Raw genomic sequence first — 13,291 nt, 5'->3', positions numbered from 1 at the left:
CGCGGCCCCGCCTGGAGCTCACCATCTCGGGAAGTGGGGGGTGCTGAATCACCCGGCCGCCCTCCGAGTCAGGGTTAACTGAAAAACCTCTATATTTTCCCTATGTTAATGAAATAATTCTCTTTTTGAGGGCATGGTAGAGGCTACTACGTAATATAGGAAAAGGTATTCCAAAGGGAAGTCCTGAAATATACACGTTTCCCCCTTTTCTCTTTATAGTATGACCCAGCCTCCTTCTGGAGGGCTGAGGGAGAGAGGGCGTGAGCCCCATCGGCCAATCAGAGTGACACATAGAAGCTTCTGGTCCAATCAGAGGGGCGCTCATGTCGCAATCTTAACGAGAGGGCCTAAAAGAACCAATGAGAGAGCGGAAATGGAACACGTGTATGGCGGAGCGTAGGGACCGCTGGTCTGCGCGTTAGGTGTGACGGTTGTCACAGCCAGACCACTCAGGGCAGCCCTTGGCCTTTGGCTATCAGACTCTGGCTCACCTCAGAGCCACACGGGGTCCAGCCCCCTGCCTCATCCCTGGTGTCTGCAGCCCTGGGGATGAGCCTGTAGACCCGGTCTCCAGCCCACTGACCGGGACCTAGCTACCCTCCACCTCCCAGCCTGGCGCCGAGATAAATCAGCCTGATTCCTTACAGATTACGGAACATGCTTAGTTTTTCCTTAAAAGCCTTTGGCCGCAAAACCGGTCGGCTCCAGCGCTTTCTTTTCCTCCCTGGATCCGAATTTTAGTTTTCTCTTGGAGAAGTTCGCTGAAGGCTTGACCGTTATTTAAAAACTCGGATTCTGAAGACTTCCTGATAACTGGGTCCCATTCCTAAAGTTATAGCTTTTCTTACACCCTCTTCTAATTTATCTGTTTACATTCCCTCCAGCAGCGTGAACCAAGAACACAGTTAGGAGTCAAGAGTTCCAGGGCTGATTGTGGCTCCTGTCTGGGACACTGGCAAAATAACGTAACTTCCCTGGGTCTCAGTTTCCCTGTCTGTAAAGTGGGGGTAATAATACCCACCGTAGAATGCCCTTATTATCTCATGCTACTCCTTTTCCTCCACAACATCACACCCTTTAAGACACTTCTGGGAATACAAACATAGAGTGGGGAGTGGGAAGAGGGAAACTACAGTAAGCGTAAGTCTTGGAGCTGGCAAAAAGTAAATTGGAATTGGTGAGGCTGTTTCTCTTCATCCTCGAAGGAAAACCCTAGTTGCAGGGGTGGTGTGGGGAGGCAGTTCATATGAGGCAATGTCTCCCTGAATTTGGCCATTAAAAAGAAGAAACTAGAACATTGGACCATGTCGAATCCAGAGCCCGGGAATTGGCCTCTCATGGGCACTGTGGGGAGCCCTTTAAGAAATGGGTGTTTTCTGATTAACAGGACTTCAATTCCAAACCAGGTTATGCCGGTTACTCAGCTTGTGATGTCTCTGGCCGGCTCTCTCTTCCCCTTTTGTAAAATGCATATTGTAAATCCCGCTGTATCTACTACTAAAGATTCTATCGTGAGATGCAAATGTGAGATGCAAATGTAACCGGGTGTTGTGAAATTTCCCTATTTTATCGCCGGCTAATTTGTTTTTGTGTTTATATGGCACTCAGGCCTCTTGCCCCTCCCCCATCACCACTTCATCCTCAATTTAAAAAAAATACACCATCAATTCTAAGACATTTCACTTTATTTAAAAGAAGCCAATATACAGGATATAAAGGGCATGATATTTACAACAGTACAGTAAACAGGTTGGTTTCCGGTAGGATCAGTAGTCTTTCAATGAGTATAAACCCCACCTCCCCTTTGATGCTGGACCCAGCTGGCGGACAAACAGCCACAGTGGGGTGGGATAGAAAGTCTCCCGGACGGGACTAAAAATCAGGTAGATGCTAAAATGTCCACAAAGGGAGCTTGGGGGTGGGGGTTGGGGGGTGACTTTGTCTCATTTCTTTGAGGGCTTAACAGCAGGAATAGTGAGAGATTTGCCCAAGACTAACGCACAGCCCACCCTGAGCCTGAAAAACTTTCACCCGTGGAAAACTCCCTTCCAGAATTTGCCTTTATCTATAACTGGCTGCCTCCAGACTCCCCATTCTAGGAGACTGCCCTTCTAGAATCAGAGCTTGGAGTCTCAAGGTAGATGCCGCAGGTCTGAGGGAGCCCCCGGCACCCTAGTCCCTCATCCAGGGCCCTGGAGGAGCATATCAAGGTTGGCAGCCCAAGCAGTAGGCACAGCCAGCACTGGGCTATGGGTATTTCATGGCTTTTCCACTCCAGCTCCAGCTGCCTAACAACCCAAGTAAGCTGTGTGGTCCCTGAAGCGACAGCCCCATTGCCAAACACAGCTGACTTGGAAATGGACCTTGGCAGACCAGAGTTCGAGTAAACTAATCAGAGCCCACCCTCCGAAGCAGAGCATGTCCCCTATCTAGTGCCCCCTTTCCTTCCCCCCACCCACCTCAATTCTGAATTCACCACTGCCCACCCACTCCCACAAGTCCCACTCCCCTAAGACTTCCAAGGACCCAGGAGCTGGGGGGAATCAGGGAACAGGGAAATGGGGTGAAGTGGAGCCTACACTCTTATGAAGCCACTCCTGGGCATGGGTGAGTAGGCGGTGAGAACAGGGAGACAGGATGAGGGGTACCGATTATATTAAATCCAGCAGCAACATGCATCGTGTCCACAGAAAAATGCTGGGCTACTACAACTGTCTACCCTAGATTAAAAAACGTTTCCTTTCATAAAAATAGATGAGAGTCTCTTGCTTTATAAATAGATTACATTTAGCTTAAGTTACACCTTATAGTATCCCCCTACCCCACACCCTCTCCGCCATCCCAAGCCAAAGTGGTTTGATTTTCCCTGTCATCTGAGCTGCACCCACAGAGTTAAGTCTGAGATGGACTGGCCCTTCAGAGACCTCAAGATATATTGCCACAAGAAAATAAAGTGTGTTTACTTGCCAACAATTTTTTTCCTGTTTGGAGTCTCCAACTCCATGTGTGTGTGTGTGTGTGTGTGTGTGTGTGTGTGTGTGTGTGTGTTCCACAACCAGGGAACCAAGGGAAGCGACTCTCCCTGCCCCTCCCCAATCCTCTCTTTTTATAAAACCCCCAAAAATAGGAGAGTGAGAGAAGGCAGCACAGGAGAGTCCATTTGAGAGCGATCTAAACTACCAATGTCAATATGACACCGGGCTTAGAAATAGAAAACCAAAATTAAGTATTTACAGCTTTACAAAAGACGGGCCAGCGTGTCCCATCTGGACCTGGGGCTGCCCCATTGAGTTTTGGGGTCTTTCTTGGCAAGCTGTGGGCTCATGGCAAGGGCCCACTGGCAACTAATTCAGAAAAGAACTTGGTGGGGAGGGAGGCAGCCAGGCCAAGACCCCAGACCCTGCTAGGGAGGCAGGTTGGCCACACCCTTGCTGTCCCCCAGCCCCCACCATCCACCTGCCCCAAATCCTTGCTCCCCAGGGGAGAGCAGCTCTTGAAAACCAGCAGGAAAGAACTTTCCGGCCAGTGTCTGTCTCTGGCGCCTCCCACTTCCATATTCCTTGGACAAATTCAGAGCACTCTAGTCCCCAGAGACAAACGTCCTATGTATACAAGGGGAAAAGCAAAAATAATACCACTGGACACCAATCGCCACCGTCACCTTAGCTACCCTCAAATACTTACACTGTTGCCTCACTGTCTTAACTCTAACGATAGGTCTATCACTCTCCTGCCACCTCGAGGGACAACTGGGGGCTGGCTTCCACTCTACCTGCCTGCCCACACCATTCGTTGCCTTCCTCAGTCCCGGACAGCCGAGGCCTTCGAGGGCGGCCATCTTCCCAACCCTCCTGAAAACGGAAAATCCTTTTAGCAGCTGAGGTCCAAGCCCAACTGGCTCTGATAACCTTTGGTTAAAATAAAACTAAACTAAGACAATAATAACAATAACGACAATAACAATCAGGCATGTTTGAACCCTGTAACCTTTAGAACAAGGGTAAGGAGGAGGGGAAGGGGCTGTCTCTTCTCCGAAACCATCGTTCCTCCTGGTACCTACCAAGGGACTGTGTCGCTAATAAGAGATGCTGGGAACAGAAGCCTTTCAGCCAGCATGCCACAGGGAAGAGTAGGAGGTGCCCCACCACCCGCCCCAACAACAGCAAAAGAAGAAGAAGAACAAGAAAAAAATGATGAAGGCCACCATGTTCTGATAAATAAAAATAACATACTAACACACACTCTCTTTTTTTCCTCTCTCTACATATATATTATATGAATATTATATACAATGGTTTTAAGACTGCAGAACAGGTGGGGGAAACAGAAGAGAACGCGGCTGGTTAAAGGTGGCTGGTACCCCGGGGAGGAGAGACTGGGGGTCACATCCTATTGAAAGCCAGAGCCCCTCCTTGGCCTCCAGACATAAGCAGTGGGGGGTACAGCGCTCTAGTCCTTGGGCACAGTTTGCTCCTTTGACCTCCAGGGGGAGCTGCGGGGCCAACAAAAGCAAAATAGCCATGATACCCACAGCAGTGGGTGCAAAAGAAAAAAAAAAAGCAAAGCATGATCAGCTGGCTCCAAGCTGAGATTCAGCAGGTGGCCTAACACAGCGCCCTTCAACTCAGGCCCACTCAGCGCCCTTCAACTCAGGCCCACTCAAGTCTTGGAGAGATACTGGCTCAATTAATTCCGTAACTGGTCAGTCAAGTAAAGTATGGAAAGAAGCTTACATATATACGTCCATGAGCAAAACAAGGATGGTTCTCATGGGAGCGCCTACTCCCACCACCTCCAATCTGCCCGCAGCCCTCATCGTCTCCCTCCCCTCCCCTTCCCAGCGCCTGCCAGTGGCCAAACAGTGGGCAACTGGGACACAGTGGAGAACCAAGATGGCGGCAGTTGGGTCTAACCCAGCTCCACTGTGGAAGGGGTGATACCAGGCCTGGTTCTCTTCAGACTTTCTCACAGAGAAATTACAGATCTAACCCCTTAGAGTTGGCTGGAAATAGAGGGGGAAACATCAAGTCATCAGGGCAATAAAAGACCCCCCCAAAACCCACAGAGGTCCCAAGAAAGCAGTCAGGTGTTCAAGGGCCTTGCTGGTCCCAGGCCTCCTTACCGACCTTGACCGAACCCCCTCCCGAGTCAGTGCTCACCCTGAGAGGCTGCAAGAGACACCGCCCAAGCTTTGGCCTCCCAGCTCCAAGGGAAAACCGTGAGTCTGGGAGAGGGCCTACCTTCCACAGTATATAAGGCAAGCTGCTTTTTTGTTTGTTTGTTTTGTTTTTTTGCATAGTAGTTTAAACACAGTGAGGCTCCACCTTCCCCCACAGTGCCTTGTCCCTCTGCTTTGCCACTCGATCCAAAAAGAAAATAAAAATTTGTCTTCCCTCCCTCCTTCCACCTTTTTTTTTTTTTTTGGTAAGTGAAAAACCCTTGGGAGGTCCTCACCCAGGCCTGGAGAGGTTGCAGAAGCAAACAGCTCCATCCTGGTCGGAGGTGGACCACCCCAAGCCAGACTCCATCAGCATTGGCTGGCAGAGGAGAGGGGCATAACTCATGGCCAATCAGAGGAGCAGGTGGGAGGGTAGAAAAAAACCACATTAAATGATGCCTAGGGCCCCGCCCTCGTCTTAAACTTTTGTATAAAAACACCTGCTAGGAATAATTCTTTGGAGCTCAAAGTGGCTCAGCTTAAGGGAAAAGGCACAGTTAACACTGCATCGTCCGGACAGAAATCTGCATTTGTAATGTGGAGAACAATAGAAATTGAGAGCACCATTCCTTGGGTGGGTGGATGGAGAAGGGGCACTGGTTGGTGGTGGGTGGAAGGAAGGAAGCAGCGGTCCCTTGGGGCCTCCAGAGAAGGGAGGGCAGAGGAAGTCTGTGTGGTGAGGACTGGAGCCCCACTCCGAGGAGCTTCCTGGCCCCATGGGGAGAGGGGTGCAGAGGCCCCATCACCAAGACCAGCAGGCATGGGGGCCTCAGTCATCAGCTGACCATGGGTTCCACGTCTGCCTCCCGCTCAAACTCATCCTGGATCTCGTCTGTACTTCCTGAGTCACTGCTGGCCACAGAGCTGGGGGACGGTGAATTCCTGGAAAGCACAAGAGAAGAGGGGATGGTCAGAGGGCAACCTGAGGACCCCAGAAGGGATGCAAGGAGCGGAAAGGGCTCAGCAGCACTTCCAGTCCTGTAAGATCTAACCTCAGAGGGGAATCCTGTCCCGAGACCCTGCCCTTACTCTGTTTCCTTAGACTCCCCTTGGCTCACATGTTGAATATGGCTCTCGAGACTCCCTGGAAACCCCTGCACTGCCTCTAATTGCTCTGGGTGCCAAAAGCCCCTTAGGAGCAGAGACCATGGAGCAAGCTTGGTTCTTACCCTCCACTCATCTAACACAGATCTGGGGACATAGTAGGTGCTCAGTAAACTCCAATGAACTCTGAGCTCAAAGGGAGGCCATATTGGAGAGCGGTTAATAGCCCTGGGTTCACATGCTGGTTCTATCACGGATGAGCTGGGGGGCCTTGGGCCAACGATTCAACCCGCCTAAGTATTGGCTCCTCCATTTGAACAACGGAGACAATGATAGTGGGGGATTCCGTGACCTAAAGACAGGACATGCTCAGCCTAGGGTCCCACGCGCAGCTTCCCACGGAGCTGCCTGAATCCAGCCTGCAGGAATATGCTCGTAATGAGAGAGAACTTATAGTGAACATTTATTGGTGCTTTGTGGCAAGTATTTTACATGTATTATCCCACGTTATTATTGGTATGTTTGTCTCCCTAACGAGGCTCTGTCTTTGTTTTAGTGTCCTCCGGCAAATAAAAGGGGCCTGATGCATGTCAGTCTCCTGGGGACAGACCCATCTATCTGGCCCTGGGTTGGAAGACGGGAAAGGAAGTGAAATTGCTCCCTATGCACAAATGTAAGCCTGTCAGGCATGGTGGAGAGGGGTGCCCTGTCCACCTCCTCTACTCCCCAGTTCAGCAGAAAGTGGGATGTAAGCTCATGAGGGCAGGGGCTGTGACTGTGGTGTTCATCACTGTATCCCCATGACTTTGCACACAGTGGGCCTCTGATAAGCAGCTGTGAAATCAGTGGGGGCAGGGAGGTATGAGAGATTAGATAGGTAAGTCACCTAGCACATAGTAGGTAGGTGACTAATATTCATTGGACGGATGCACAGACGGACACGTGGGCTGGGCAGATGAGACAGGCCAGGCTTGTAAGTTGCGGCCCCACAGATTCCCCCCAAGAACCCAACTGCTGCGCCCCCAGGGTGGACGGGGCCAAGTACCTGTCTGCAGAGCCTTTGATGAGCCGGCGGCAGGTCTCCATCTGCACGTCCAGCCCGCGCTTCATGCTGCACATCTCCATGTACTCATGCAGGTGCCGGTTCATGTCGCTCTTGGCCGTGGCCAGCTCCAGCTGAGGGGAACCAACGTGGGTTAAGGGGGAGGTCAAGTCATCCTCGTAGCAAAACCCTCAGCAAGTCCCTCCTCACGTCCTCAGTGGTGGCAGCATCCAGGCCACCCCTGGACACCACGTCCGCAGGGCCCTGCCTTGGCCTCTGCTCTCTCTGTACTGGTCCACGGCCTCTAGAACGGCTTTGGTGAAAGGAGACGCGCTGCTTAGCAACCACACGGGCAGCCTTCCCTGATGAACTCCACCGGTTCTGCCAACTCCACCCTGCCCAGCGTCCCTGCCCTCCTTTCTATGAACTTGACTAGAAAAGTCCTCAGGTCTCTCACGTTTCTGACCCTTCTGCTCTACCAAATGGTGCGTCCCCCTAGGGAGAGTGTACTTCTAAAGGGCCTACTCAGGGCCAGCATCCCTTGATGGCACTCAACCGTCAGCTCTTGTGATTCTGGGATCACCATCTCAGTTGAATAACGAAACAAAACGAGCTTCGGATTAGGACATGCAGATTGGTAGTCACAAAATAGTGATGGGGATGTGAAATACAGTACGGGAATACAGTCAATAACATTGTAAAACTGTGTATGGTGTCGAATGGGTACTAGACTTACGGGGAATCACTTCTTAAATTATATAAATGCCTAGCCACTGTGCTGTACACCTGAAACTAATGTAAAATAATACTGAATGTCAACTATAATTTAATACACACACACACATATACACACACATCTATATGGTCACGGGATGTAAAGTACAGCATAGGGAATGTAGTCAATGGTATTCTAATAGCTATGAATGGTGTCAGATGGGTAGTAGACTTGGGGGGTTATCACTTTGTGAGGTGTGTACATGTCTAATGTTCATGTTGTTTTGTACACCTGAAACCAAAAATAAAAAGGAAAAAAATAACAACAACAACAAAAACCCTCTGGGGCAGACAGGAATCACCACCCCCATTTTACAGATGAGGAAACTGAGGCCCCGTGAGGGTTTATGACAAGCCCAGCACCAGGAAGGGAATCGGTAGGCCTCCTGACTCCTGAGTCTGTGCCTGCCCCAGTGTGCCAGCCCCTGCCCACGTGGCCACTTAGTCACTGGGGGTCTCAGCCATGTGACCTCCGTGAGTTTCACTGGAGGGCGGCACAGCCCGAGCCCTCACCTCGATCTGGCCTATCGTTTCCTGGTACTCTTTGTCTCTCGTCTTGAAGAAGGATTCCGTCTCGTGGATCAGGTTGCCCAAGTTTTCCTCTTGCTGGGGGAAAAGAACAAAGGGGACAATGTGACTGAGTGGTGGGGGCTGCAGGAAAAGAACAGGGACAAGAGACAGTGGGAAGATGGTGCCCCCAGGCCCCTGCCCCCCGCCCGCCTTTGGGGAGCCAGCCCCGGGGCGCACCTCGCCCTGAAGGTCAATGGATGGATTGCAATTGGTGAAGTCTTCCCAGAGTAGCAGCGTGTCTTCATTCTCTTCCCACGTCAGGCTGTCACAGTCATCATCAAAGTCAAAGGTCTCCCGCCTACGGGGGTGGCACAGGAGGGCATGACTGAGCAGGAGCCAGGCTCCAGGGGTCAGGGTGGGGAGAGAAAGCGGCACTGACCCAACAGGAATGCTCCTACAATGCAGCCCTCCAAAAAGACGGGGTGGCGACAAAGGGGACGTGCGCCTTACACTTGGAGTTGAACTCTTTTAAAATGTAGAATGTTTTTACATAGTCCGTATACAATTGCAAAGTGCATATTTTTTAAGATGCTGGGCTTTATAATTAGTGGAGACTGAAGGTATTTTCCTCCCAAGTCCAATCTTGTAACTTTTTCATTTATTTAATAGCTCATCTCTTGGGCCCCTACTTTGTACGAGGTGATTTGTGGAATCTCCACAACTCAGGAAGGTTCGTATTAGTGTTCCCATTTTACAGATGAGGAAAGGACTCACTTGTCCAAAGTCACACTGATAGCCTGTAACAGACCCTGGGGCTGAAAGCCAGATATTCCTGTTTCCTCCAGCTTTTCCTCCCTCGTCAAAACATCACCAGGCACCCACCATGTGCTGGGCACAGACTGGCCACTGCGCACATATTAAAATGCAATTAAGGGCCGGCCGAGTGGCGCGATGGTTAAGAACTCGTTTGGGATGCCAGAGGGCCCCGGTTCGGATTCCACATATGAGGGCCAGTGACACTGCCCTCTGCAGCTAAGATGCTGAACAACAGCTCAACCTGGAGCTGGGCTGCCGTGGGTCGCCGGCGACGGCGTGGGCTGCAGCCCCTGTGGCAGTGGGTTGCCATGGGCTACCGTCTGTAGCCAGCAGCCAGCGTGAGCGGCCAGCAGCCAGCGTGAGCGGCCAGCAGCCGCAGTGAGCGGCCGTCCAGAAGCCGGCGACTGATCTGCCTCACCCGGGAAGAGCACAATGATGGTGCCAACTTGGGCCAGTGAAGCAACGTCCTCCACAACTAGACTGAAGAACAAAACGACAGCAACTTGTCTGTTCCCCTTCCCCCAATTCCCCAGCATTGTTCCCATCCCCCCAATTCCCCAATAAAAAAATCTTTAAAAAAAATGCAATTAATTCCATCCTCACAACAATCCTCAGAGGGATTAGATGGACTGGAATAATACATTCTGGGGATTGGGTTTGAAATCACAGCCTGGGTGACTTCAGGGCTTCCCTACTTACTAGAGTTTTAAGTAGGGTGATGGACCATATATATGGCTTTGCCTGGGACTGAGGGGTTCCTGGAGATGCATGGTTCTCCCAACTGGAAGGGACCCTAAAAATCATTCAGCCGAACACGCTCATTACTCAGATTGGAAGGCTGGTTGGTGTCTGCAGTAGTTAACACACTTGACCCAGTGAGTCCGCCGAAAAGGAAGCTGTGTGTCCCAGATGCCCCACTGGGCTCTCCCCACTGCCTACAATCCCTCCCTCAACTCCTCCCTGGCGCGTCCCAACCTTCCCATAATGGTCCAGGCGCGGGGGGGGGGGGGGGGGGGCGCACGGCACTGGGCAGGGCCCAAGAGGAAAGAATTTCTGGTGAAAAGCAGACGAGCATTCCCCCTGGAGCCAAGTTGCCGCCAAAAAGCAGTCCCTGCCAGAGCCGGTAGGTGGCTCTGTGAGTCCAGGGAGCAGAGCCGGGGCCTGGGCTGCAGGAGAAAGCGCCGCCAGCCGGGGCTAGCTCCAGATGAATCCCCGGGGTCGACCGACCGGCACAGCATCACAAACTCGGCTGCTGACTTCACTTCCTTCCCAGAGTCTGGGATCTGAAGAAAACCCCAGCTGAGGAATGGGAAGCCAGAAAAGCCAGGAAGCTGAACCAGAGGCAGGGCTCGGAAGAGGCACCCCCTCCTCACAGATCTGGTGGGCGGGGCTGAGGAGGAGGGCTGGCCACAGCACAGAGAAAGCAGCAAATTCTTCCCCCCTCTCCTTGGTCTGAAGCCCAAGCAACCGATTTTGATCAAAACAAAACAGCCTGACACGGGTGCATTATTCAAAGACTTAAGTAGAACCGGCTTGGGTCCCAGCCCATAGCTAGCGGAGATGTCTGTGACAGGGGCCAGGGCCCCACCTAGGGCGGGATCAGCATGGCCTTGGCTAGAACTGCACGTGTGGAAGGGTGATCAGAAGATTACTTTTTTAATTTAGGCAACTGATCGATCTATTATAATTGGATACTGAATCCAGTTCAGGCCTGTCGACACTCACTCAGGTGCCTGTTTCTACAGCACTGGGACCCTCTTTCCTGCACAAAGGAACACTGCTGGTGGAGCCCTGGGACTCTGCTTTGGGGACTGTCCCTCTCAGTCACCCATTTCTGGGCAGCCTAATGATTCCCTGGGGACTTTATGAAAACGGAGACAATGATTTCTTTAATTCAACGAAACAAGCTTGGGTCTGGGGAGCATACAATCCAGCCTCAGGCTCAGGGGTGCCCAGGGCAACATTTGGAAAGCATGGACCCAACCAAGGGCTCTCTTCCAAAGCCCCTCCCGTCAGCAAAAGATGAGAGTGTGAGATTGAGGGGGGGTGGGGGTGGCTGGATGTTGAAAGAGGAATCAAGAGTCTAGGAGTCTCCTTGTCACCCTCAAATAGCACACCCCCAAAACATAGCCCCATCTCAGTTCTGTTTCAGGCGAGTGGCAGGTATAGGAAAGTGTGGAGCAAATGGTTCCAATGGCCGTCTTCTCTACTGGGCTCAGCTGCAATGGGACCAGGGAAGGGGTGGTGCTGTAGAGAGGGCAGGGGGACATCCCTTCCAAGCATGAAGACAGCGGGCTGGGGACAAAGCACTGGACTGAGGAGCTGTGTCCCAGTTCTTTGCACACCCCTCTCTGAGCCTCAGTTTCCCCATCTGTACAGGAAGGGGCTGGCCAGAGTGATCGCTGGACTCTAATGGTAAGCTAACCCCAGAGCCTTGCAGGAAGTGCTAAGAGAGTCCCATGACCTTACTTTTGAAACGAGTCCGATGTCAGGAATCTGCTAAGGGGAGCGTGCCCTCTCAGGAGGGGCTCTGGGAGGTTTTGTGAAGGCCATCTGAGCCAACAGTGCAAACCTAGCCCTGCTGTTGGAAACCCGGGACCCCAGGGGAGAGTGGCAGGTCAGGAAGCTTGCTCAGCCCTGAGACTCTGATGCAGGGGAAGGGTGAGTTGGGGAAGGCGGTGGGGTCCTGGGGAAACGCTGAAAGTTTTCAGAGCTCAGGTGCCCAACTTTGAGGGACTCCAGAGAGCGCAGGTGGGAACAGGCCACTGGGGCAGGAGGAAAGGTGACCCCAGAGGCCCAGTCCCAGCCCTGCCCTTGGACTCTGAGCCCTCAGGCAAGTCATGCAATGCCCACAGGGGCACCTCTACCCTTCCCGACCTCACTTTAGGGTACTGTATGGATTAGAGTTAGAGCTGGATCAGGGCTGAGAACATGGACCTGGATAGGCTAAGGCCACAAAGCATTCCTGCCTCCCAGGTCTCCCCTGGGGGACGGGAGGGGGAGCAGATTAGTAGCATTTGCCAATTTCCCACCCTGGCAAATTTTAAGCTACTCATATGCCATCACTGAACCTGGAGTGGACAGATGTGCATGCACACTCAGCTTTCACAAGCTGGGACCAGTTGGCTCCAACCTACCACTGACCACATCCAGCCCAGGCTCTGCCACTAACCCAGGCAGCATCTCAAAGTGAGGGAACACAGGCAGACAGGCCTAGCTCTGAATCCCAGCTCTGCCATGTTTTAGCGGAGTGGTCCTGGCCAAGTCACTTCCCTTCTCTGAGTCGGTTTCCTCACCTACAAAAGGGGAGTGATAACCCCACCTCCTAGGCTGATTGTCTGGAGTTGATGAAATCGCGTTTGTGAAGCATCTTACAGAGGGTGCGTGGCCAGCGGTGGGCCTGTGTGTGACTCAGCTCGACATCCCACCACAAGGAAAACAAGTGGGCGCGGGTCTAAGGCTTGGTCTAGACTCCCACATAAATACCAACCACCACGACCATTTGGGCTTTTCTGAAAACGTGAAACTCCCCAAATTATAAATGTTAAAAATGAATCCAAATTTGTTCAGAACACCATGCTGGCCAGACAAAACACATGTGCGGGCTCCCGTCAGCCCAGGCCATCAGTTTGCCACCCCGGCCCTAGTGATCTGAGGAAGCGGAGTAGAACCCCCAGCTGGGGCAGCGGGGATACTCACAGCTGGTTAAACATGCGTTTCATCTCGTCTGTGATGTTCATGGAACCGACCTCCTCGTCTGAGAACCGGTTCACCTCCCCGTCCTGCTCAGAGATGTCCTCGTCCGAAGCCACTTTACGCTCTTTCTTTTTGGGGACCACCTGACCCGGAAAGGGAGAAATCAAGGTAACTGGGAGGCTCTGCTGGGA

The 13,291-nt window shown here is 52.1% G+C and overlaps 1 protein-coding gene across 2 annotated transcripts in view; it reads right to left on the bottom strand.

Annotated features, from left to right (window-relative positions):
- Positions 1-1,667: 1,667 nt before the first annotated feature.
- The window catches only part of IFFO2 (intermediate filament family orphan 2), a 48,876-nt gene continuing 37,252 nt past the window's right edge, over positions 1,668-13,291 (bottom strand). For both annotated transcript variants that reach the window (XM_019654926.1, XM_019654927.1), the window contains 5 exons: positions 13,104-13,243; positions 8,826-8,946; positions 8,592-8,684; positions 7,308-7,438; positions 1,668-6,100 (listed from right to left, as the gene is read on the bottom strand). In XM_019654926.1, coding sequence (XP_019510471.1) covers positions 5,995-6,100; positions 7,308-7,438; positions 8,592-8,684; positions 8,826-8,946; positions 13,104-13,243 — 591 coding nt within the window. In that variant the 3' untranslated portion in view covers positions 1,668-5,994. The remainder of the gene's footprint in view (positions 6,101-7,307; positions 7,439-8,591; positions 8,685-8,825; positions 8,947-13,103; positions 13,244-13,291) is intronic.

Source organism: Hipposideros armiger, unplaced genomic scaffold (genome assembly GCF_001890085.2).
Source record: "Hipposideros armiger isolate ML-2016 unplaced genomic scaffold, ASM189008v1 scaffold_232, whole genome shotgun sequence".
Lineage (NCBI taxonomy): Eukaryota > Metazoa > Chordata > Mammalia > Chiroptera > Hipposideridae > Hipposideros > Hipposideros armiger.
Note: the sequence above shows the minus strand (reverse complement) of the source record. Positions and strands in the feature narration are given on the sequence as shown.